This window comes from Neoarius graeffei, chromosome 16, assembly GCF_027579695.1.
Source record: "Neoarius graeffei isolate fNeoGra1 chromosome 16, fNeoGra1.pri, whole genome shotgun sequence".
NCBI classification, from domain to species: domain Eukaryota; kingdom Metazoa; phylum Chordata; class Actinopteri; order Siluriformes; family Ariidae; genus Neoarius; species Neoarius graeffei.
This window is the reverse complement of record NC_083584.1, coordinates 8,165,989-8,192,880: the sequence shown is the minus strand read 5'-3', so window position 1 is coordinate 8,192,880 and position 26,892 is coordinate 8,165,989. Positions and strand designations below refer to the sequence as shown.

Sequence of the window (26,892 nt, the reverse complement as noted above, 5' to 3'; positions counted from 1 at the left end):
AAAATATTTGTTCGTTTGTAGAGACTAAGCCTGGCCTTGGACTAATCCCAGGATCAGTATGGGTTCTCTGTAAGGGTTCTCCAGACACAATGCTGTCACTCGCGGTGTTCCTCAGGGTTTAGTCTTTGAACCGCTTGAGTATTTTAGAAACGTGGCCCCCCGAGACATGGCATTATTATTTTATACTCTTATAATGATGATATTCAGAATTATGGTCAGTACAGTACATATCACAAATCTTGAAAACATATCTATAATCTATAACATCTCATTATCTCTAGCCGCTTTATCCTGTTCTACAGGGTCGCAGGCAAGCTGGATCCTATCCCAGCTGACTACGGGCGAAAGGCGGGGTACACCCTGGACAAGTCGCCAGGTCATCACAGGGCTGACACATAGACACAGACAACCATTCACACTCACATTCACACCTACGCTCAATTTAGAGTCACCAGTTAACCTAACCTGCATGTCTTTGGACTGTGGGGGAAACCGGAGCACCCGGAGGAAACCCACGCGGACACGGGGAGAACATGCAAACTCCACACAGAAAGGCCCTCGCCGGCCCCGGGGCTCGAACCCGGACCTTCTTGCTGTGAGGTGACAGTGATAACCACTACACCACCGTGCTGCCCCGGCTTTAAAATACATTTTTTAAAAATATAATAAAATTATTTTGATATAATAAATTTGCAAAGGTGGAGGTTGGTGCAAAATCCCTACTGCGTGCTCTGTAGGAGGCTGGCCAACTTGGAGCACATCCTGTGAGCATGCCAAGCAAGCTTATCAAATGGTAGGTTCAGGTGGCACCATGATCAGGTGCTGGCCCAGATGGCCGAAGGGTTGGAGAGGGAGAGGAAGCAGAAGGCCATCAATCCGCAAGCCAAATGACCCCGCTTCATTAACTTCCTCAAGCCAGGTGTCACGGCAGGCAAGGAGGCAGGGGGTACAGGGATCCTCTCTACAGCAGGTGACTGGAAGATGAGGGTTGGCCTTCAAAGGCAGTTTAAATTCCCAGAAGAGATAGCCAACACCAACCTCTGCCCTGACATTATTCTGTGGTCAAGGGCCACAAGACAGGCAGCTCTCCCGGAGCTTACGGTACCCTGGGAGTAAAGGATTGAGGAGGCGTATGAGCGCAAGTGTAGAAGATACCGAGCCCTCATCACTGAATGCCAGCAGAGGGGATGGAGAACCTGGAACCTCCTGGTGGAAGTAGGTTGCAGGCGTTTCCCAGGGCAATCACTCTGGAGGGCATTGGGAGTTCTTGGGTTGAGAGATCCTGCCCGCAAGAAACTGGTTGAAGACATCTCCAAGTGGGCTGAGGTAGCATCGACATGGCTTTGGCTGAAGAGGAACGACCAGTGGCACAACCAGGCTGGCAGAAGAGACGGAGGACAGAGCTGAGAGTCAGAGGGGGTGGTTCCAGGATGCTGGTTCTGCTGTCGAGCCCCTCTGAGGTGTCGTGGGCCAATCGATGAAACACCAGTGGGGGGTACCCACTTTAAAACCCTATGAAGGCTCAAAAGGTCTGAGTCACAAGGTGCTGTCCTCCATGGAGGGAAGATCGTGCAGATGGAGCGTTTTCAGCCAGCTTCCTCGAATGAGGTGCAGGAGGAAACCCCCTGCCAGGAGAGGAGGCAGCGAGGAAACCTTTTTTTTTTTAAATATAATAATATTTATATTTTTATAATTGTAAATATTTTTTATTATTGTTTATTTAAAAATATTTTTATTATTTTATTTTTTACATTTTTAATCTTTTTTAATAATGTCGTTACTTGAATATCCGATAACCTTTTCAGTCTTATTTTGCCTTGGTGACAATTTTTTTTTGAGTGTGTTGCAGGCATCAACTTTTAACTTCTTTTATATTTAAAAAAATACAATTGAGTCGGGGGCGGCATGGTGGTGTAGTGGTTAGCGCTGTCGCCTCACAGCAAGAAGGTCCGGGTTCGAGCCCCGTGGCCGGCGAGGGCCTTTCTGTGTGGAGTTTGCATGTTCTCCCCGTGTCCGCGTGGGTTTCCTCCGGGTGCTCCGGTTTCCCCCACAGTCCAAAGACATGCAGGTTAGGTTAACTGGTGACTCTAAATTGAGCGTAGGTGTGAATGTGAGTGTGAATGGTTGTCTGTGTCTATGTGTCAGCCCTGTGATGACCTGGTGACTTGTCCAGGGTGTACCCCGCCTTTCGCCCGTAGTCAGCTGGGATAGGATCCAGCTCGCCTGCGACCCTGTAGAACAGGATAAAGCGGCTACAGATAATGAGACGATTAAATCGGTCAGCAAAACTACTGACAATCTTTTCTTTGTGCTTTCGTCAGTTAAATGAAGGTTCACACAAATTAACAAATTACAGATTATTGTTTTTATTTTATTTGCATTTTGGAAAATATTCCAACTTATCTGGAAACGGGGTTTGTACAATGACGTGAAAATGAGCAAGTTTATTTTGTAATCTTCCCGAGAAGTGTGATTTTCTCACTGTGATGTTCTCATGAAGGTGCAGCAGAGTGACATGTCAAAGCAAAACAAACAGAAACCCAAACAGTCCCGGGATTATGAGGACGAGTTCCACAGAATTTCCAAGTGATATTTCATACACTCTTTAAACAGTGATTTATGAGTCGCACGCTCGCTCGCACGCACACACACACACACACACACACGCACACACCCCGGTCCTAACCCCGTGAGTTGTCAGGTCAGGTTTCAGTCACGCTGCACTAAGCAGCACCTCGAGGCTACTGGGCTTATTAAAGGGAAGATCTTTTCCATATATGGCAATTTGGGGGCGTTTCATTATGCAAATGAGAGTAGCCAGGCATGAGCAGAGCAGTTTAGGTGGTGTTTACATTAGACCGTATCAGCGGATCATCAGATTAACGTTTTTAAAACGATTAGTGTGCACAGAGCAACACCAATACACGATTCGCATGCACACAGCAACGCCAATACACGGATACGCTCGGCTCCACAGGCATCCTGCGCTCCAAATCACTCCGCCCTGAACAGCGAGTGCCCTCTGGAGGGTGCGCACTCCGGCCCTGCGCAGCTCACAGAGCGCGCGAGTGAAGCGCACGAGCAGTGATTCGGGACTGAGCCGCTGTGTGTGAGATCCCAGCGCATATCACTTACCACTTGCAAGTGGAAGGATGGCAAGCCTAAAGACAATCATAACTACACAATGGGCAGTATTTGCATCAGTATTTGCAGGATTTTCATACTTTTATACTCTTTAATGAAAGGTGATACAAGGCGGAAGTCCGCGCCGTTTTTCAGCAGTCGTGTCACATGACCAACGCCAGCAAATCAGGAAGGTGGATGTCACAGTGACGTTGTCCAATGACGACGCCAGCTAGAGCTCAGCACAGCGTATCCGCGTATCCTCAATGTTTACACAGCACCGGACCAGACACGATCTGGATTGAATATGTGGACCCTGGCGGATTCCCGTTTCCCGGCGTTTCCAGGCGGTTTAATGTAAACGGACAGTGCATCCACGAAGAAAACAAGACAGATACGGTCTAATGTAAACGTAGCCTTAGAATGTGAACGATTTATCGATGGCCACGAAGTGATAAATGCACTTCTTACGCACAAATTTAGAACTTGTTCCAGTCACACTTTACGAAACTCACTCCAACTTATCACCTGACCCGATTCTGACCAATCACAATCCAGAATTCAGTAGGTATGAATTTTAATAGTTTCCACATTTTTATCGACGCACATTGAGCTCGGGAATGAATTCATGATTGCTGTCCCGTTATGAAGGATGAAGCTCACGAGATTGATCAGGTGAAAGTCTGGTTACGCTCCATACCTGGATAATTGAATTAAAAGTGAATAAAAGTTTAAGATGAGTATTTTGTGCGTAAACACACGCTGGACTTACACGTGGCGGAGGAGTAGCAGGCGTGGTGGATGTTGTAGTGCGGTTGGTGCTCTGTGTCCAGTTCCTCAGGCTCCGTGGTGAAACTGGCGTTAATCCCTGAGTCCATGGAGCTGTTCGCGGTGGACAGTAGCGGGGCGGAGACGGTCACGGACGGGGTCATCTGGACTGGGCTGAACACGCCGCTCTCCACTGACATTTGTGGCTGAAAAGATGGGAGGTTGGACACGCGAGGTTCTGCCTCGGGAACAGACTCAGGTTCCTCCTCAATCACCTCGTCCTGACGCCTCCTCTGATCCTCGTCGGCCTGCCGGCGGAGCTTCTCACGCTGCCGCTTGATGGCGGTGACACGGTCACGGATGGCTTTGGCCACCAGCTTGTAGTCGGCATCACACACAAAACCAAGCACCACCTAAAGCAGTGCGAGACAGAGGGCAGAGAGAGAGAGAGAGAGAGCGAGAGAGCAGACAGAGGGCAGAGAGAGAGAGCGAGAGAGAGAGAGCAGACAGCGGGCAGAGAGAGAGCAGACAGGGCAGAGAGAGAGAGAGAGAGAGAGCAAGAGAGAGAAGACAGCAGGCAGAGAGAGAGAGCGAGAGAGAGAGCAGACAGAGGGCAGAGAGAGAGAGCAGACAGGGCAGAGAGAGAGAGAGCGAGAGAGAGAGCAGACAGAGGGCAGAGAGAGAGAGCAGACAGAGGGCAGAGAGAGAGAGAGCGAGAGAGAGAGCAGACAGAGGGCAGAGAGAGAGAGAGCAGACAGGGCAGAGAGAGAGAGAGCGAGAGAGAGAGCAGACAGAGGGCAGAGAGAGAGAGCAGACAGGGCAGAGAGAGAGAGAGCGAGAGAGAGAGCAGACAGAGGGCAGAGAGAGAGAGCAGACAGGGCAGAGAGAGAGAGAGCGAGAGAGAGAGCAGACAGAGGGCAGAGAGAGAGAGCAGACAGGGCAGAGAGAGAGAGCAGACAGGGCAGAGAGAGAGAGCGAGAGAGAGAGCAGACAGAGGGCAGAGAGAGAGAGCAGACAGGGCAGAGAGAGAGAGAGCGAGAGAGAGAGCAGACAGAGGGCAGAGAGAGAGAGCAGACAGAGGGCAGAGAGAGAGAGCAGACAGGGCAGAGAGAGAGAGAGCGAGAGAGAGAGCAGACAGAGGGCAGAGAGAGAGAGCAGACAGAGGGCAGAGAGAGAGAGCAGACAGGGCAGAGAGAGAGAGCGAGAGAGAGAGCAGACAGAGGGCAGAGAGAGAGAGCAGACAGGGCAGAGAGAGAGAGAGCGAGAGAGAGAGCAGACAGAGGGCAGAGAGAGAGAGCAGACAGGGCAGAGAGAGAGAGCAGACAGAGGGCAGAGAGAGAGACAGCGAGAGAGAGAGAGAGAGAGAGAGCAGACAGCGGGCAGAGAGAGAGCAGACAGAGGGCAGAGAGAGAGAGCAGACAGAGGGCAGAGAGAGAGACAGCGAGAGAGAGAGAGAGAGCAGACAGCGGGCAGAGAGAGAGAGAGCAGACAGAGGGCAGAGAGAGAGACAGCGAGAGAGAGAGAGAGCAGACAGTGGACAGAGAGAGAGCAGACAGAGGGCAGAGAGAGAGAGCAGACAGAGGGCAGAGAGAGAGAGAGAGCGAGCAGAGAGAGGGCAGAGAGAGAGACGGGGTAGACAGAAGGTAGACAGAGAGAGAGCGAGAGAGAGGTCAGAGAGAGAGACGGGGTAGACAGAGGGTAGACAGACAGAGAGGGCAGACAGAGGGCAGAGAGAGAGGTCAGAGAGAGAGACGGGGTAGACAGAGGGTAGACAAACAGAGAGGGCAGACAGAGGGCAGAGAGAGAGAGGGCAGAGAGAGAGACGGGGTAGACAGAGGGTAAACAAACAGAGAGGGCAGACAGAGGGCAGAGAGAGAGAGAGAGAGGGCAGAGAGAGAGACGGGGTAGACAGAGGGTAGACAAACAGAGAGGGCAGACAGAGGGCAGAGAGAGAGAGGGCAGAGAGAGAGACGGGGTAGACAGAGGGTAAACAAACAGAGAGGGCAGACAGAGGGCAGAGAGAGAGAGAGAGGGCAGAGAGAGAGACGGGGTAGACAGAGGGTAGACAAACAGAGAGGGCAGACAGAGGGCAGAGAGAGAGACGGGGTAGACAGACGGTAGACAGAGGGCAGAGAGAGAGAGAGGGCAGAGAGAGAGATGGTAGACAGAGGGCAGAGAGAGAGAGAGGGCAGAGAGAGAGATGGTAGACAGAGGGCAGACAGAGGGCAGAGAGAGAGATGGTAGACAGAGGGCAGAGAGAGAGACGGGGTAGACAGACAGTAGACAGAGGGCAGAGAGAAAGAGATGGTAGACAGAGGGCAGAGAGAGAGAGAAATAGAGAGAGAGAGAGGGTAGACAGAGGGCAGAGAGAGAGAAAGAGAGAGAGAGGGTAGACAGAGGGCAGAGAGAGAGAAAGAGAGAGAGAGGGTAGACAGAGGGCAGAGAGAGAGAAAGAGAGAGAGGGCAGAGAGAGAGGGCAGAGAGAGAGAGGGGGTAGACAGAGGGCAGAGAGAGAGAGAGAGAGAGAGGGGGTAGACAGAGGGCAGAGAGAGAGAAAGAGAGAGAGGGGGTAGACAGAGGGCAGAGAGAGAGAAAGAGAGAGAAAGAGGGTAGACAGAGGGCAGAGAGAGAGAAAGAGAGAGAGGGCAGAGAGAGAGGGCAGAGAGAGAGAGGGGGTAGACAGAGGGCAGAGAGAGAGAAAGAGAGAGAGGGGGTAGACAGAGGGCAGAGAGAGAGAAAGAGAGAGAAAGAGGGTAGACAGAGGGCAGAGAGAGAGAAAGAGAGAGAGGGCAGAGAGAGAGGGCAGAGAGAGAGAGGGGGTAGACAGAGGCCAGAGAGAGAGAAAGAGAGAGAGAGGGGGTAGACAGAGGGCAGAGAGAGAGAGAAAGAGAGAGAGAGAGAGGGTAGACAGAGGGCAGAGAGAGAGAAAGAGAGAGAGAGGGTAGACAGAGGGCAGAGAGAGAGAAAGAGAGAGAGAGGGTAGACAGAGGGCAGAGAGAGAGAAAGAGAGAGAGGGCAGAGAGAGAGGGCAGAGAGAGAGAGGGGGTAGACAGAGGGCAGAGAGAGAGAGAGAGAGAGAGGGGGTAGACAGAGGGCAGAGAGAGAGAAAGAGAGAGAGGGGGTAGACAGAGGGCAGAGAGAGAGAAAGAGAGAGAAAGAGGGTAGACAGAGGGCAGAGAGAGAGAAAGAGAGAGAGGGCAGAGAGAGAGGGCAGAGAGAGAGAGGGGGTAGACAGAGGGCAGAGAGAGAGAAAGAGAGAGAGGGGGTAGACAGAGGGCAGAGAGAGAGAAAGAGAGAGAAAGAGGGTAGACAGAGGGCAGAGAGAGAGAAAGAGAGAGAGGGCAGAGAGAGAGGGCAGAGAGAGAGAGGGGGTAGACAGAGGCCAGAGAGAGAGAAAGAGAGAGAGAGAGGGGGTAGACAGAGGGCAGAGAGAGAGAGAAAGAGAGAGAGAGAGAGGGTAGACAGAGGGCAGAGAGAGAGAAAGAGAGAGAGGGCAGAGAGAGAGGGCAGAGAGAGAGAGGGGGTAGACAGAGGGCAGAGAGAGAGAAAGAGAGAGAGAGGGGGTAGACAGAGGGCAGAGAGAGAGAGAAAGAGAGAGAGAGGGGGTAGACAGAGGGCAGAGAGAGAGAGAAAGAGAGAGAGGGCAGAGAGAGAGGGCAGAGAGAGAGAGGGGGTAGACAGAGGGCAGAGAGAGAGAAAGAGAGAGAGAGGGGGTAGACAGAGGGCAGAGAGAGAGAAAGAGAGAGAGGGGGTAGACAGAGGGCAGAGAGAGAAAGAGAGAGGGCAGAGAGAGAGAGAGGGTAGACAGAGGGCAGAGAGAGAAAGAGAGAGGGCAGAGAGAGAGAGAGGGTAGACAGAGGGCAGAGAGAGAGAGAAATAGAGAGAGGGTAGACAGAGGGCAGAGAGAGAGAGAGAGAGAGAGGGTAGACAGAGGGCAGAGAGAGAGAAATAGAGAGAGAGAGGGCAGAGAGAGAGTGGGTAGACAGAGGGCAGAGAGAGAGAAAGAGAGAGAGGGCAGAGAGAGAGAGGGTAGACAGAGGGCAGAGAGTGAGAGAGAGTTACAGAGAGCAAGAGAGAGAGATAGACAGAGAGCGAGAGACAGACAGAGAGCGAGAAAGAGAGAGGGCAGAGAGCGAGAGAGACAGAGAGAGAGAGAGAGAGAGAGACAGAGCGCGAGAGAGAGAGAGAGAGAGAGAGAATGATTTGTACACTGGTGATGAAGAGGTGAAGCTCTTCTCGGCTGGACCTGTGAGATCAGAACAGTCCGAGCACTTTAACTTCTGACTGTGAGATTAAAATCTGCTTCAGCTTCTCCACTACGTTTCTCATTTCAGAGCGAATCCCAGCCCTCGAGCGTTTCGACACTCCAGCTGATCTGTGACTCTCGGCGGCTGAACAGACTGATGACATGAGACTAGTCAAGGTCAAAGGTCACGGGACTGGTGTTCAGGTCCGGTTCCTGAAGCTCCTGTACAATAGCGATGCTGCTATCGCGAGTGAACAACCTGTTCAATCCTCCGTCCTGACTGCAGCTTTAAATAAAAATAATTCACATCCTTACGATTGTTCAGAACGGCACTGGGACGCACACGCGGGCTGAAGGCGGAGCTGTTAATAATCAGCATTATTTTAATTTCCTTTATTAATTAAATATAACTGACTGCAACATTGATGTGAGCTAGAATCAGCATCAAATATCATCAATTAAATAAAGAGCTTCAAATCTTTTAACTGTCTAGTCATGTGTTTATCATCTATCTATCTATCTATCTATCTATCTATCTATCTATCTATCTATCTATCTATTATTTGCAATAATGTATAATCATGAGTGTGTGTATATATATATATATTTTTTTTTTCTCATTCTGGATAAAAAAAATCCAGTGCTGTAATGTAGAATACAAAATAAATTGATTTAAAAATTTAAAAATAATTAATATAAACAGTAAACGCCTACAATTACAGTAAACACATATAACCTTCAATAATAATAATAATAATAATAATAATAATAATAATAATAATGGATATTAATGATTCATTATTAACATTTCATAAAATTATTACAAATAATTTAATTAATAAATATATGTCCATAATTTAATTTATATTGAGCATTACTGTACATGCAGAATGATAATGTTAACTAAATAAAATTAATTTAAAAGGATACAACTATTAAATAGGTAATAAAACATTAATTATTATATAATTAGTATAAGAATATTTTCTTCTCACATTGCCTAAATTATTAACTAATAATCATAATTTTAATATTGAGAAAAAAATTGTGATGACCAGGTCTACATTTATAACAAACATATTCATTATATTAGAAAAATAATAATAAAACTCTGATGCAATATGGAAAATATTCTGCATTGGATAAGCTGGTCCCCACTAAATACACTCCAGTATAAAAATAAATAAACAAACAAACTAAAGTGGCCAACTTTCCTCTGAGATTAAAGTGTTAAATTCCCTGACAGTGCATACTGTGTAATATTTCACTGCAGAATATTGAGAGAATAAGCTCGAGTGTTAAAGGGCTCGTTTTGAGGAAGCAGTGTGTGAGGGTGAGAAAATTCCTCTTTCGTTATCAAGACGTCTGTCTTTAATGCAGCTGTGTGACCCAGCGTGGCCTAAACACCGGCCGGAATCAGTCAACATTAACCATACTGCATTCTGACGTTAAACCACAACAGTACCGTGTTCATCACTGCACACCGTCTGTACAGGACGTATTTCATCAAACAGGAAATAATCTCCTTCCTCACCATCTCCTGGGCCACCTCCTCAGGGACGTCCTTGTAGAGCTCGAACAGGAACTCGATGGCATTGTTGTCTTTGTACTTGCCGTGGAGCTTCTTGGTGTCGTCCATCCGGAGCCAGAGCTTCAAGCCGGACTTCACCATGTTGTCCTCCTCGGCCAGCTCCACGTGGACGCCGTTGTTCTCCTGGAAGAAGGCGTGCTCGAGCAGGTCCTGGATGGTGTACCTGACCAATCAGAGAACAGAGCAGCTGAGACTCGAATGGAAGGAAAAAAGATGAAGAATCTGGAGCAAAGAGCTTCTTGTCAGTTTAAGAAGAATTAAACACTTCGTGTTACTGACTGAAACATGAAAATATTCACAACAGCTGTTCGGTTCCCAGGAGTTCACGAGCTATTACTCTAGGTTCCTGTATTCGTCCTTATTCATTCATTCATTCATTCATTCATTCCAGAAGGATTTCCGCATGAGTGCGATGGTTCTGCGAAACCGAGCGCAGTGAAAGTGTAACACTAAGACTGTGTCTGAGTCACGGGCATGGATCAGATCAAGAGATCTGGGGTAAGTTTCCTGAAAGCCTTTTAAGGCCAAGAGTGTCTTTAATTACCTCCTGAGAGCCATCATTAAGCTAACATGGTTTTCCCGAACAACATCGTAGCCAAAGTAGTCCTTTATTTTGCTCTGAGAGACCTGAGATCACTCTGTCAAAACAAAGAGCGACTCGCTCACAGCCGAACACACAGACTGCGCCACGGAGGGACTCTCTCTCTCTCTCTCTCTCTCTCAGTCAACAGGGGAAACTGCTGGGGTCCAATTATTTTTTCTTGTACATTGCGAGTACATCAAGTTAATTATTAAATCAATATAAACAAAACATTCGTCACATCGATCTCGCCACATTTTAATCAAATTTAACTCCATTAGGTGAGTGATTATCAAATTTACTGTCATAAATGAGACACTGTGTGTGTGTGTGTGTGTGTGTGTGTGTGTGTGTGTGTGTGTGTTTGCACATGCAAGAGAGAGAGAGGGAGAGGGAGGTTTTGATCTGTCTCTACCTAAGGAGATTGAATTGACTTCCTTCTCTCTCTCTCTCCCTCTTTCTCCCTCTATCTCTCCTCTCTCCCTCCCTCCATCCCTCCCTCTCTCTATCTCTCCTTCTCTCTCTCTCCCTCTATCCCTCCCGCTCTCTTTCTTTCCCTCCCTCTCTCCTTCCCTCTCTCCCTCCCTCCCTCTCTCTATCTCTCCTTCTCTCTCTCTCCCTCTATCCCTCCCGCTCTCTTTCTTTCCCTCCCTCTCTCCTTCCCTCTCTCCCTCCCTCCCTCTCTCTATCTCTCCTTCTCTCTCCCTCCCTCTATCTCTCTCCCCTTCCTCTCTCTCTCCCTCTCTTTCTCCCTTCCTCTCTCCCTCCCTCTCTCTATCTCTCCTTCTCTCTCCCTCCCTCTCTCTATCTCTCCTTCTCTCTCCCTCCCTCTATCTCTCTCCCCTTCCTCTCCATCTCTCTCCCCTTCCTCTCTATCTCTCTCCCCTTCCTCTCTCTCCCCCTCCCTATTTCTCCCTCCCTCTCCCTTCCTCTCTCCATCCCTCTCTCTATCTCTCCTTCTCTCTCCCTTTCTTTCTCTCCCTCCCTCTATCTCTCTCTCCCCCTTCCTCTCTCTCTCTTTCCCTTCCCCTCTCTCTCTCTCTCTCTCTTTCTTTCCCTTCCTCTTTCTCTCTCTCTCTGTGCACATATACAGGAGAACATCACCAACTCAGCGTTGTGGATCAGAGAGGGTAGACAGAGGGCAGAGAGAGAAAGAGAGAGAGAGAGAGAGAGAGGGCAGAGAGAGAGGGGGGTAGACAGAGGGCAGAGAGAGAGAGAGGGGGTAGACAGAGGGCAGAGAGAGAGAAAGAGAGAGAGAGGGTAGACAGAGGGCAGAGAGAGAGAAAGAGAGACAGAGGGTAGACAGAGGGCAGAGAGAGAAAGAGAGAGAGGGCAGAGAGAGAAAGAGAGAGAGGGCAGAGAGAGAGAGGGTAGACAGAGGGCAGAGAGAGAGAAAGAGAGAGAGGGGGTAGACAGAGGGCAGAGAAAGAGAGAGAGAGGGTAGACAGAGGGCAGAGAGAGAAAGAGAGAGAGGGCAGAGAGAGAGAGGGTAGACAGAGGGCAGAGAGAGAGAAAGAGAGAGAGGGGGTAGACAGAGGGCAGAGAAAGAGAGAGAGAGGGTAGACAGAGGGCAGAGAGAGAAAGAGAGAGAGGGCAGAGAGAGAGGGGGTAGACAGAGGGCAGAGAGAGAAAGAGAGAGAGGGCAGAGAGAGAGGGGGTAGACAGAGGGCAGAGAGAGAGAGAGGGGGTAGACAGAGGGCAGAGAAAGAGAGAGAGAGGGTAGACAGAGGGCAGAGAGAGAAAGAGAGAGAGGGCAGAGAGAGAGGGGGTAGACAGAGGGCAGAGAGAGAAAGAGAGAGAGGGCAGAGAGAGAGGGGGTAGACAGAGGGCAGAGAGAGAAAGAGAGAGAGGGCAGAGAGAGAGGGGGTAGACAGAGGGCAGAGAGAGAGAGAGAGGGGGTAGACAGAGGGCAGAGAGAGAGAGAGAGGGGGTAGACAGAGGGCAGAGAGAGAGAGAGAGAGAGGGCAGAGAGAGAGGGGGTAGACAGAGGGCAGAGAGAGAAAGAGAGAGAGGGCAGAGAGAGAGGGGGTAGACAGAGGGCAGAGAGAGAAAGAGAGAGAGGGCAGAGAGAGAGGGGGTAGACAGAGGGCAGAGAGAGAGAGAGAGAGGGGGTAGACAGAGGGCAGAGAGAGAGAGAGAGGGGGTAGACAGAGGGCAGAGAGAGAGAGAGAGGGGGTAGACAGAGGGCAGAGAGAGAAAGAGAGAGAGAGGGTAGACAGAGGGCAGAGAAATAATCCTGACTGTATGTTTGGGTAACAGTGAAATGAGTGGACACGGGGAAAACATTTACTTAATTATTTAGTTTATTATTTGCTCATTCGGGCGGCACGGTGGTGTAGTGGTTAGCGCTGTCGCCTCACAGCAAGAAGGTCCGGGTTCGAGCCCCGTGGCCGGCGAGGGCCTTTCTGTGCGGAGTTTGCATGTTCTCCCCGTGTCCGCGTGGGTTTCCTCCGGGTGCTCCGGTTTCCCCCACAGTCCAAAGACATGCAGGTTAGGTTAACTGGTGACTCTAAATTGACCGTAGGTGTGAATGTGAGTGTGAATGGTTGTCTGTGTCTATGTGTCAGCCCTGTGATGACCTGGCGACTTGTCCAGGGTGTACCCCGCCTTTCGCCCGTAGTCAGCTGGGATAGGCTCCAGCTTGCCTGCGACCCTGTAGAAGGATAAAGCGGCTACAGATAATGAGATGAGATTTGCTCATTCTTTCTTGTGAACATTTATTCATTTGATTTAATAAAAAAAAAAAAAAGTGCTCGGAATAAAAAATATTACCCAAAAATGTAAAATAGTTTCAATTATTAATTACCACATTATATATGTCATGCTTAATGACGATACGATATATTATCATGTTTCAAACACTTTATATTTAATGGTTTTTTGGTTAAAAAAAAAAAAGAACGCCGTGTGACCTCATCGACTGGATTTAGTAATTACTAATGCCTCTATCGGGGACGCGTTCTGCAAAGACGGTCTTCGTAATGTTGCTCTTCAGACTCCTGACGAGCGAGTTCGGGAAAACCACGTACAGAGACAACGCTCGTTGCTTCAGAGCGTCTCTCAGCTTCAGATCTTTAGCCGTAAAGGGCAACGTTATCAGGAAATCTAGCCCTGAGCTGGAACACGGGGAAGTGATGCAATCGCGAATCTGGAAATGATGACTCTCCTGGTTCACAGTGATAAGATCGCAACTTCGTAGGAATTTACGCAACACAAACCAACTTGCATTAAAAAGTAAGAAATATTAAAGACACCTTAAGCACCCTTTGAGCTTGGGTTCTGTACAAAAAAAACAACAAGTTACACCTCGTTTTCTCTGCATTCCGAATGCAGGTGTTTCTTACTGAAGCGACACTGAACAGAAAAGGTCACTGAAAGTTTTACTTCATTCAAATCCACACATCGGTTCACTGGAATTGAATCGAGTTACTTTAACACAATTTCGTTTCAGGCAGCCAATATGATTTGACCATGGATTTTTAACCCTGAATAAAATTGAGGCTCGAACCCAGATTGCTGGTGTCATGCAGTAAGTACAACGCAGCTACACGCCTTGATTGCCTTAATTTAACACTTTATTCCGGTCAGTTCCAATCCAACGCCTTCGCATGATCTCAAAGTAACCGGTTTAGGTTAATCCCACAGACATGAACTGATCATACTCATCTCATCTCATTATCTCTAGCCGCTTTATCCTTCTACAGGGTCGCAGGCAAGCTGGAGCCTATCCCAGCTGACTACGGGCGAAAGGCGGGGTACACCCCGGACAAGTCGCCAGGTCATCACAGGGCTGACACATAGACACAGACAACCATTCACACTCACATTCACACCTACGCTCAATTTAGAGTCACCAGTTAACCTAACCTGCATGTCTTTGGACTGTGGGGGAAACCGGAGCACCCGGAGGAAACCCACGCGGACACGGGGAGAACATGCAAACTCCACACAGAAAGGCCCTCGCCGGCCACGGGGCTCGAACCCAGGACCTTCTTGCTGTGAGGCGACAGCGCTAACCACTACACCACCGTGCCACCCGGCATTGCATGTTTAATGAGAAATGTCATATATGTACATAATGTTCTCTCTTAAAGTGCATAACTTTTCTGCAGTGCCGTGAGAGAATAAAACACCACCTTCACCGCCTTCACATAATCACCACCTGCCTTATTTTAAGCCACTCAGAATCTCCCAAAATAACTCAATGCACATTTGTGCAGTTGCACAAAAAATCCAAAACAGTGTGCTGCTGATTTGTCCTGCGTGGGTTAGATTTATTTCTGCACGGATTCAGAATCAGGTGACACTCAGGACAGAATTTTCTTGAGTAGAAGTGAGAGTTTTTCAGCAGCACCTGGAGCGCCGCTGCCTTTAATCACGAGCACTCATGTTTCAACTTGAAAAACGGAGATCAGAATAAAATACGAGATAATCAAAGTCACGAAACTGCATTTTAAAAACTAGACAGAGACTGTGACTGAAGGCACGGTAATTTGTACTAGCTGAAGTCAAAGAAAAATTGTGCCCTGCTGCCCTGAACAAAATTTAACCCTTTGATGCAAAACATGGGTCAAAAGTGACCCGGCTGAGTTTTTATCTTCTATATCTTTGCAATAAATTAATTCCATCATTCAGTATTCAAGGTGTTCCTCAATTAACTTGTTTTGGATCATCATACATCCTTATTTTATTTTTTCCTTTCTTACTTTTTGAATAAAAACCCTTTTTGTATCACCACCCTTCTAATGCACAACATGGGTCAAAAACGACCTGCGTTCATTTTCCAGGTTATTTCATGTACGGCTGAGTGTTTCTATGATCTACTTTTGAAATAAATTAATTTTGTCATTTACTTTTCCAAATATGCAGTAAATATCTTGTTTTTGTTTAGCACAAATCACCATTTTTATTTTTCCTTTCTTAAGTGATGAACAAGCACAGCTTTTGTAATTCTATATCAAGTTTACACACATGGGTCAGAACCGACCCGCATGCATTTACTCCAGCGTTTGGTGGGAACTGTGAATTGTGCTTGTGTCAGACATTTCACAGCTCAGCACAGCGCCCTTTGCCCATCTCATACATGCAAGTAATGTTTAATTGTTCTAACATTACCTTAGAAAAAAATTGATGATGTTTAGGTTCCCTTGAGAGTGAGTAGATTACTTGTCAGAAAGTTACGAGTAATTACTATTAGCTACCGAGCTGTCGACATATTCTACTTTAGTTAGCTAATTTTATTGTAGTTGGCTTCGCTAACTACATAGTTAATAAATAAATAACTGGCCCCATTCACTGCTAAAGTAATTACTTGAAACAAATTATTATTATAGTATTAAGACATTTAATTTTAAATCACACTTGGATGACCCATGTGTAGTAATATAAAAAGTATTTTTGTTCATAAAGTAGGAAAGAAAAAATTAAATGAATGATTTGTGGTAATTAAAAACAAGATGTTTAAAGAATACCTGGAATATTCAATCATAAAATAAATTGATTTCAAAAGATAGAGCAAAGAAAAACTCAGTCAGCATGAAATAACCTGGAAAATGAATGCGGGTCATTTTTGACCCATGTTGTGCATTAGAAGGGGTGTGCATGTGTTTTACATCAAAGGGTTAAGAAAAAAAAACTGATTGAAAAAAATCATAAAAATTGAGAGTTATAAATGATTGAAAAAAAAATCATGGATCATTCCGGTTCGATGATCCAGATCAGCACCAAAAGTCATAACAATGTAATTCAGCCCAGAGGTATTCTTCTTGTGAAATTTGGTGATGATTGGTGGAAATTGAGGGAGAAATAGCGTCCTAAAAAAATGTTAGGATAATAATCTCATCTCATCTCCTGTAGCCGCTTTATCCTGTTCTACAGGGTCGCAGGCGAGCTGGAGCCTATCCCAGCTGACTACGGGCGAAAGGCGGGGTACACCCTGGACAAGTCGCCAGGTCATCACAGGGCTGACACATAGACACAGACAACCATTCACACTCACATTCACACCTACGCTCAATTTAGAGTCACCAGTTAACCTAACCTGCATGTCTTTGGACTGTGGGGGAAACCGGAGCACCCGGAGGAAACCCACGCGGACACGGGGAGAACATGCAAACTCCACACAGAAAGGCCCTCGCCGGCCCCGGGGCTCGAACCCGGACCTTCTTGCTGTGAGGCGACAGCGCTAACCACTACACCACCGTGCCGCCCCGTTAGGAGGATGATAATAATAATAAAAGTAGAATGATCCTGAGCGAGAGTAACAATTTGTGCTGCCACTGTTCGCGCAAATTAATTAATGATCCCAGCGTGTTTGTGACTTCGATGCACTCTGATGTTAAGACATGACCATGGTTTGAAGGAAAAGCTGACCGAGTACTCATTTACTCCACTACATTCATAACTTTCTTCATTAAAAAAATTTTTTGATCTATTTAAAGCTAGTCGGCCTTTCGATTTCATAAAATCAGTGAAATTTAGTTCTGTCTGAAATGTGGTCATTGTGATATATATGTTTATTTTTGTAATATCTGACAAAATATCAGGCAATTCTGTGGCTGGGAAGTTATTTAATTTGAGGGCATTGAGCAAATAATGTGCATGAAATCGCACAGTCAAGCAGACAGAGGAAGTCTGTGTGCACATGCACAGGTTTCCCTTTGAGCGTGCACTGACAGTTCCATCATTCTGTCGCTAAACGAACAGCTGATCACACCGAGGTGCTCGCTGAGCGCCGATATTTATTAGTTTGGTCCTGCGTTTCCTTTCCTTCGTATATAACATAACGTCTTTTCTTCTCGCTTTCTTTCCGTTACTGTAGTCGGTCTTTCACGTTTCATTTGCACACTCACGTCCTCCATTTTTCTCTCCTGTTTCAAATTTGTATCCCACAATGCCTTGCGTGAACAGGGAAAGCCCAGCACGTGATGTGATGCATGACGTAGTATCTTGTATTGGGTCATGGTGAAGCAGGAAAAAATAGCCGAGAATTTAGGGCCACGTGGAGATGAATTCATTAATTGTTCTATTAAAAAAAAATGGAAGTCTGTGATTCGAATTCAGTAGCTTTCGGTCACTAAACAAAAATAATTGGGTGTCGGGAAAATTCTTTTTATGACCTACACTTGAAAAATCTGAAAGGCAGTACAGCTTTAATATTGGTCTTGGATGACGTTCCACAGATAAAACATAAACTTCCACATGACACACAGGATTGTGGTTACATCGCACTGTCGGATGGAAGTGTCTTACAACTTTGTTTTGTATTAAGGCAGCGCTGGACCCGCACTGGCGAATCCAGGTGAGCTCCAGGTCATGTGGTGTGAGTCACATGGTTATTTTTAACTCCTTCGGCTTCACTGGAACAGGAACAGTAGCTCGTGATGCTTCATCACCTTTAGAGCTCATTGTCGAAATGTCAAAAAGACACGAACAAGGATTGTTTAATTACATCACAAATGCATGCACAAATATCACACACACTCTCACACGCATACACACTCATTACAGCATGTAATCGTCAATCATTCTCCCAGTGAACATGAACAGATGTGTGAGGTTTCCTCTGTGCGACTGTGACTTTACCTCTCCTGCTTGTTCATGCGGATGCAGCCCTCGATGATCTCCTTCAGTTCTGGGACTTTCACTTTGAAAAAACTGTCTGGCTTCATGCCCTGTGTGTCAGACAGAGAGGGGGAGGAAGACTTTATTTGACATATAACACAGGCAGAAAAACCTGTATATTCTCTCCACATTCACTGGCAATCGCACGCTCTGATTAGCTACTCTACTACTAGGATATCAGCTCATATACCGTGAATAGAGAAAAACAAAATGGCGGCGCGTGTTGCTGAACCAATCGAGGACGAAATAAAAACTCTACTCGAAAACAAAACCCCAAAAAATTATCAAGTATTTAAAAGAAACAGAAATAGCTAAAATAATAGAGTTTTTATCCCCCACAATATCTCCTGTTCCACACTCCAGCCCAGTCGGTGGCGGTCACCGACCTGTTACCTATCTTCTTCACGCTTGCTGGCACATAAGGCCTTGATAGATTTCCTCCATTCAATTCTGTTCACAGCGGTCACCCGTGCCTCGTCCCATGATCTCTATTCTGCTTCCTTTTGCTCTCTTTCTACTGTACGCCGCCATCTGGCTTTGGCCCTCCTGCGTCATGGGCTCTCTGTTATTAGGATGAGTGGTCACTGCGCACCCGATATTCAATGGAGTTCCTCTGTTTCTGGTTTCTGTAATATGGTAATTTTTATAGGAGTGGGTTATCAGCCCTCGGCCCAACCCCCAACCTGGAGGACCAGGGGATCACTCTTCGTCTGGTCCCTACCCTTCGACCTGTTCGGCATGGGTGTCCCTACCAGGAATCTTACAACTCCAGCCAACATACAGTAGCTCAAGGGGTCACTGGAACACGCAAGCCATACCGCCACTACAAAGTGGCGATCCCAGTGGTATGGAGTCAGTGGCGGTAATGCACCTTTAAGTTGGTTTGCCAATCGCCAAAAAAAACCCCTCAAGAAGAAAACATATCATCTCTAGCCGCTTTATCCTTCTACAGGGTCACAGGCGAGCTGGAGCCTATCCCAGCTGACTACGGGTGAAAGGCGGGGTACACCCTGGACAAGTCGCCAGGTCATCACAGGGCTGACACATAGACACAGACAACCATTCACACTCACATTCACACCTACGGTCAATTTAGAGTCACCAGTTAACCTAACCTGCATGTCTTTGGACTGTGGGGGAAACCGGAGCACCCGGACACGGGGAGAACATGCAAACTCCACACAGAAAGGCCCTCGCCGGCCCTCGAACCCAGGACCTTCTTGCTGTGAGGCGACAGTGCTAACCACTACACCACCGTGCCGCCAGAAGAAAACACTGAGACACTGTGGATATCCTGATAATTTTTTTTTTGAATATAATTGCAAGCATGACCAGATCCAGCTCTCACGTTTTTTTTTTTTTTTGGGGGGGGAGGGCAATATTACGAGACTTTTTTTCCCCCCTCTCGCTTCCCCTTGGGTGGGTGAGCCAGCCTTGGGATTGGGTGGGCCAGGCCCACTCAGATCCCCCGTCGAGTCGCGCCTGATTGCAAGCAGATTGGAAGCAGACCCCTCCCCCTCTCTCTTATGTAAGTCATGCTAATTTACGCTTATTAGATTATTGTCTTGCAAATCTCTCATTATAGTAGAGTGAAAAATCAAACTAAATCCCATTACATAAGGCAATATGACCTGGGTTCTATATAACCCGAGCTGAGCTCGGATCCCAGCAAGATCCTTTTTTTGTACACAGTGTAAATTCATTAAGGTCTGATGAATGCTTGTTGGCCAGGTCCTGAGCAGCTCAGCAATTACATCAAGCCTGCATGAGAAAGTTTTCTTATTGCTGAAGTTCAAAATCAAAACATATGAGCGAGAGAGAGCGAGAGAGAGAGAGAGGTTGGTGTGGGAACGACTGTTTATAGCTGCTGTTCATAACGTACGTGAGAACAGGAACTAACTCGCTTAAAACACTTTTTCTTAAACAGTTTACACTATCTCTTTAAAAGAGTCCTCACAGTGTAACGCCTCAGTTGACACAGGGCTTAAATAAACACGCAAGTTTAAAACACAAAGATGGCAGAGACGCTTCCTTCATGCAGGACCAAACAGTTTTCCTTACAAGGATGATTTACACACTGAGTTGAAAATGTATAAGATAGGCTACACCTAGCATCTACAGTAGGCTGAGAAGGAGTCACTGTGTAAAATAATGCATTGCTTATTTTGATGGTTGGTGTCTTTCCATTTATGGATGAGGTAGGGGTGCCAATACCATATTTTCCGGACTATATGTCGCTCCGGAGTTTAAGTCGCATCAGCCAAAAAATGCATTATGAAGATGAAAAAAAACATATACGTCGCACCGGACTACAAGTCGCACTTTTTTGAAGGGCTATTCTATCCATAGAATCTGTGATTCTATCTGATAAGCGGCGCGTGGTTACTGCGCAACTGCATTGTTTATTTAATAAACGAACAGCTGAGCAAGGCAAGGCAAGTTTATTTGTATAGCGCCTTTCATACACACAGGCAATTCAATGTGCTTCACAAAAAATAAAAGCATAAGAACAGTAACAAAGAATTAAAGTAAAAGTGAAATCATTAAAATCCAAAATTAAAAAGAAATTAAAATAAAGAATTAAAGTAAAATAATTAAAATCAAAATTAAAAAGAAATTAAAATAAAGAATTAAAGTAAAATCATTAAAATCAAAATTAAAAGAAATTATGCTAAAGGAAATTAATTACACTTTAGGTAAAAATTAATCAAGTGAAAGCATCTGAAAACAGCTTTGTCTTGAGCCTGGATTTAAAACTAACAACAGTCGGAGCATTTTTGATCTCATCTGGAAGTTGGTTCCAAAGCTTAGCAGCATAGCAACTAAAGGCTGCTTCACCAACCACACTTCGTTTTGACAGCTGGTATTACTAGCAAGTTTTTCTCCTGTGATCTTAGAGACCTAGTTGGTGCATATAATTGAAACATATCCAGTAGGTAGCTGGGTCCCATCCCATTTAATGTTTTAAATAGAAGAAGTAATGCTTTAAAGTCAATTCTATAGCTCACTGGGAGCCAGTGCAGAGACCTTAGGATTGGAGTGATATGAGCTACCCTTTTTGTTCTTGTAAGAACCCTTGCTGCTGCATTTTGGATTAGTTGAAGCTCTTTGATGGTCTTTTTTGGAAGACCTGTGAAAAGGCTATTGCAGTAATCAACCCTACTGGAGATGAAAGCATGAATAAGTTTTTCTAGATCATGCTTTGACATGAGACCCCTGAGTTTAGAAATGTTTTTTAGGTGATAGAATGCAGACTTTTTTTTACCACTTTCATATGACTGTTGAAGTTAAGTTCGCTGTCAATAAGGACACCAAGGTTTTTGACAGTATCCTTTGCTTTAAGCCCCTTAGTTTCAAGAACAGTGGCAATCCTAAGCCTTTCCTCCTTTTTGCCAAATATAATTGCTTCAGTTTTATCTGCGTTCAGCTGAAGAAAATTGTGAGACATCCATTTGTTAATTTGGTCAATGCATCTATGAAGAGACTCAAGAGGGGCATAGTCATTAGGTGACATAGCTAAGTAAAGCTGAGTGTCATCTGCATAGCTATGGAAGTTTATTGAGTTATTCTTAATAATTTGTCCAAGTGGGAGCATATAAAAGGTTGAATAGTAATGGTCCCAGGATTGAGCCCTGGGGAACCCCACAGTTCAAGGACACGGGTGATGAACTGTGGCCTCCAATGGCCACATAAAAAAATCTTTGTTGTAGGTAAGATTTTAACCAGTTGATTACTATACCAGTAAATCCAACCCAATGCTCCAGTCGATGTAACAGTATGGAATGATCTACTGTGTCAAATGCAGCACTTAAGTCTAAAAGCACCAAGACTGATGTTTTACCAGCATCAGAATTAAGACGTAGGTCATTCATGACTTTAGTAAGAGCTGTTTCAGTGCTATGATTGGCACGAAAACCTGACTGAAACTTATCAAAACATCCGTTTGATGTCAGGAAGGCAGTTAATTGATTAAAAACAATTTTTTCAAATATTTTACCAATGAATGGCAAATTGGATATGGGCCTATAGTTGTTGAGACATCCAGGTTATGAGCAGTGATAACGCGCCCTTTGCCCTGTAAGTAGCCTAGTCTGATTATTTTAAATATCTACTACTATCTTTAATACTATCACTATCGTTATTACTAATAGCCTATATTATTATTATAACTAATATTAGTAGCCTATTACTGATGCATTAATCAGTTTGCTTTTAGAATATTTTTACCGGTAGGGCTTATTATCGCCCCATGGCTCTTTCATCTGTGTTATTAAAGCTGTAGTCATCATCGAGGAGGGTCATTCTTCATTTTTGTCGAATTTTATTTCATCAAATCAGAGGTCAAGTAGGCTATAGGTATATCATCTCCAAAGACAGGTACGGTAGTAAAAACAACAACAACCGCTCAGAGAAAAAAACAGGCAGAAAGTGTGCCTGCCAGTTAACGTCATATCAGATAAAAACATTAAACGTTATTCAGACCATTAACACCATAACATCAGAGACGAAGAATAAAGTTCATCTTGGAAGGAGAGTTATTTTTAAAAATGCAAAACAAAATCATTTATAATAGCCCAGAGAAAAACTGGCTGAATATGTACCGTAACATCAAGTTATTTAATAGCCTATAGGCTGAAAATCAGGGCTTAATTTGAGCCGGAACATGACGGAACAAGATCCGTAACCTCCGTCGTCGGATCCGGCAGCTATTTTCATTTCATTCGGTGTTCCGGCAGCTATTTAAATGGATCAGATCACCTCCGTGACCATCACAAAGGGAAAAAAATCAAACAAATTAAATAAGTAAATAAAAATGTGTTTAGTGTTCGGTTTTGATTTTGATATCTGTTGTTGATTTCTCTCCTATGACATCCACAAAATCTATGCGAAAGGGGAAGGGGGGGACATGGGGTGTATACTTCCGCTCAATAGAACACCGGGTTTTTTGTAGCCGTTAGCTTGCGCTGTGGAAAAAATGGCAAAAAAACAAGAAAGCTTACTAAAATTTTTAAAATGAATTTTCCAACTTGTTTTGTAAACCCTTTATTTCTTAACTATTACTTGAATTGATTGCACTTATGTTTGCTGGCACTGCTTTTAATGAGCAGGAGAAAAACAGGGAGGGCTCGGAAAATGACCACAGGTCAGAATTGAACCCAGGTCCCCGGACTTATGGTATGGCGCCTTATCCACCTGAGCCACAAAAGCACTGCTTTTAAATCCCCTACTTAAATCCTTAAAATGAGTCATTTAACTCATGTCGTGTGTGATCTGATCTCCAATGGTGAAATAAACCGGTTGTGATATGAGTCTGAGGCGAGGTGGCCAAGTGGTTAGAGCGCTTAGCTGCTAAGCAAATGGTCCCTGGTTCAAGCCTTGTCTTGGATGGTGATCTGGGGCTTGCCTCCTGTCCACCCAGCAGTGAATGGGGACCTGGTGGAAACACTGGGGAAGTTAAGGCGGTGAGGAAAAGAACTGGCCACCATGCCGACAGCCCAGGACGAGTGTGCTCTCTAACAGGCACTCCCTGACATACGTACGAAAATGTATATGGGACTACTTGATATGAGTACAGTCTGTTATTTTAGAAGATAAATTTAATATATAGCCTAATAAAACATAATATTTTATAACATAATATTACAAAATATTACTGTCTGTAACTGTTCGTCACTAAAGCGTTTTCTAAGATCATAATGTCTGATATATATATATATTTTTTTTACACACACAATAAGCGCGTGTGCATAAAGTCTTTGCGCACACGTGCTTAGTAAACCCGCCTTTTTTTTTTTTTTTGAGTCGCCGGACCCACCCACCTCCTGCGTTCCAGGACCTCCCACTTCACAAATTAAGCACTGGCTAAAATCACTACATAACTTATTTAAATAACTATAGGCCTATCATTAATAATAAAACACAGGTCAATCAAGTTTATCAAGCTGACGATTTCACTCCAAATCAGCAAATCCATTGAATTCCTCATCCTCTGTGTCGCTTCTGAACAACTCTGCCAACTCCAGCGGCAGACGAAGCGCCGTTTCCTCTTCTTCTGCGTGGCTGTCGTCAGACTCGGCATCAGCTCCAGCTATTCCGCGGTGAAAAAAAAACATATATACGTCGCACCGGAGTATAAGTCGCATGGCCAGCCGAACCATGAAAAAAAGTGTGACTTATAGTCCGAAAAATACACTGAGTGCAGAATTATTAGGCAAGTGAGTATTTTGACCACAACATCCTTTTAATGCATGTTGTCCCACTCCAAGCTGTTTAGGCTTGAAAGCCCACTACCAATTAAGTATATCAGGTGCTGTGCATCTGTGTAATGAGAGGGGGTGTGGTCTAATGACATCAACACCCTATATCAGGTGTGCATAATTATTAGGCAACCTCTTTTCCTCTGGCAAAATGGGTCAGAAGAGAGATCTGACAGACTTTGAAAAGTATAAAATTGTGAGATGTCTTGCAGACGGATGCAGCACTCTTGAAATTGTGAAGATGTTGAAACGTGATCACCGAACAATCAAGCGTTTCATTGCAAATAGTCAACAGGGTCGAAAGAAGCGTGTGGGGAAAAAAAAGGCGCAAAATAACTGCACATGATCTGCGGAAAATCAAGCGTGAAGCTAACAAGCAGCCATTAGCATCCAGTTCTGCCATATTCCAGAGTTGCAACATTCCTGGAGTGTCAAAGAGTACAAGGTGTGCAATACTGAGGGACATGGCCAAGGTAAGGAAGGCTGAAAAACGACCACCACTGAGTAAGGCACACAAGATAAAACGTCAAGACTGGGCCAAGAAATATCTTAAGACTGATTTTTCTAAGGTGCTGTGGTCTGATGAGATGAGAGTGACTCTTGATGGGCCAGATGGATGGGCCTGTGGCTGGATCAGTAATGGGCACAGAGCTCCACTCTGACTCAGACGCCAGCAAGGCGGAGGTGGAGTACTGCTATGGGCTGGTATCATCAAAGACGAGCTTGTTGGACCTTTTCGAGTTGAGGATGGACTCAAACTCAACTCCCAGACCTACTGCCAGTTCCTGGAAGAAACCTTCTTCAAGCAGTGGTATAGGAAAAAGTCAGCATCTTTCAAGAAGAACATGATTTTCATGCAGGATAACGCTCCATCTCATGCGTCCAAATACTCCACTGCGTGGCTAGCCAGTAAAGGTCTGAAAGGTGAAAAAAATAATGACATGGCCCCCTTGTTCACCTGACCTAAACCCCATAGAGAACCTGTGGTCCATTATAAAACGTGAGGTCTACAAAGAGGGAAAACAGTACACCTCTCTGAACAGCGTCTGGGAGGCCGTGGTTGCTGCTGCACACAATGTTGGTCGTGAACAGATAAAGAAATTGACAGAATCTATGGATGGAAGGCTTTTGAGTGTCCTCATGAAGAAGGGTGGCTATATTGGTCACTGATTTGTTTTTGTTTTGTGTTTGAATGTCAGATATGTTTATTTGCAAATCTGGAGTTGTCATATCAGTGTACCTGGTGAAAATAAATAAGTGAAATGGCTACATATTTGGTTTTTATTAAGTTGCCTAATAATTCTGCACAGTGAAAGTTACCTGAACACATACATATTCTCCTAAAATGGCCAAAACTAAAAACACCCCACTCTAACTTCCATACATATTCAGCTTTGATATTTATGAGTCTTTTTGTTTGATTGAGAACATAGTTGTTGTTCAATAATAAAACTAATCCTCAAAAATACAACTTGCCTAATAATTCTGCACTCCGTGTACGGTACTTTGTGCAGCATAGCATACAGGGTATAATCAGTAGCTGCATACCTACAAAGTGATCTGTGTAGCAGATGGAAAAGATAAAACTGGCAAATGATCAGAAAATAGTGTGGACGTGATCGAGGACAGGCGAAACAACGCGCATGCGTACGATATGTCGATGACCTGCTGATTTTACAGACTGGTTTATTGAACAGCCTGCAGTTCTTTCAAAGTCTAATTCTGAGGCTAAAATACTACATTACTGAAACAATATTTTTTCCCCAGGACACTACTTCATGCACCAGTCTCAGATCCTTCTGGATCTCCATTTTCTTCACTGCTTATAACGGAAGCTGCTCAGTGATACACGGAATACTGTATATGTTAAAAATACTTGCTTTGGATCAAAAGGATATCCGTTGCTAAGTAGTGAACAGAATGTGAGGTTAAATAGTTACCCACATACCTACGATATCCCATGCGACTGCATGTTAACATGGCGTGACTGAACACACATGTGGTGCAAGAGCTGAGCGCTGAGAGCCAGGAGATCTGAAAGGCTTCAGCTTCGATGTTATACTTCAGCTGAGCACTTTGTTGCCCAAACCAGCTGCTGTTCACAGTTACAGGCCACTAGCAAGTTACTTCTAAACAGGGTATTTGACAGATATCTCACCCAGGAGAGGATGAGTTCCCTTTCAAGGTTTCTGCCTCATTTCTTTGATGCTTGTGTTATAAAAGCAGGTATTTCCACTGTTTACTGTGTTTACACACCGGGGCCGATCCTGAAGACGAATAATGTATTGTCATGCCACTGGGGGGGGTGTTTCACTTTCAGTCTAGTCCTTTTACAAATCACTTATCAAAGGTAGAACCTGTTGTGTACAAGGGGAAGCCATGGCCTAATGGTTAGAGAAGCAGCTTAAGGTCACTGGCTCAAGTCCCTTGACCAGCAGGAATGGCTCAAGTGCCCTTGAGCAAGGCAACTAACCCCAGGCTGCTCTGAGTATGTTGTACTTCACTCTGGATAAGAGTGTCTGTTAAATGCCTCTAATGTTATGTATATGAGGTTTTACAGGAACCACCAGGCATGCAAGGGTATATAATGTTAATTAAACACTTGTCGAATGTTAGTTAGGTTGAACGTACATACAATTGTTGGCTTTTATTTCAAATTAATTTTCCACGTACTGTGAAAGAAAGGGTGGACACATCTGCCAGG

The 26,892-nt window shown here is 45.3% G+C and overlaps 1 protein-coding gene across 2 annotated transcripts in view; it reads right to left on the bottom strand.

Annotated features, from left to right (window-relative positions):
• wnk4b (WNK lysine deficient protein kinase 4b) overlaps positions 1-26,892 on the bottom strand; it is a 166,567-nt gene that overhangs the window by 28,458 nt on the left and 111,217 nt on the right. For both annotated transcript variants that reach the window (XM_060942453.1, XM_060942454.1), the window contains exons 5-7: positions 17,893-17,981; positions 9,672-9,891; positions 3,896-4,304 (exon numbers count right to left, since the gene is read on the bottom strand). In XM_060942453.1, coding sequence (XP_060798436.1) covers positions 3,896-4,304; positions 9,672-9,891; positions 17,893-17,981 — 718 coding nt within the window. The remainder of the gene's footprint in view (positions 1-3,895; positions 4,305-9,671; positions 9,892-17,892; positions 17,982-26,892) is intronic.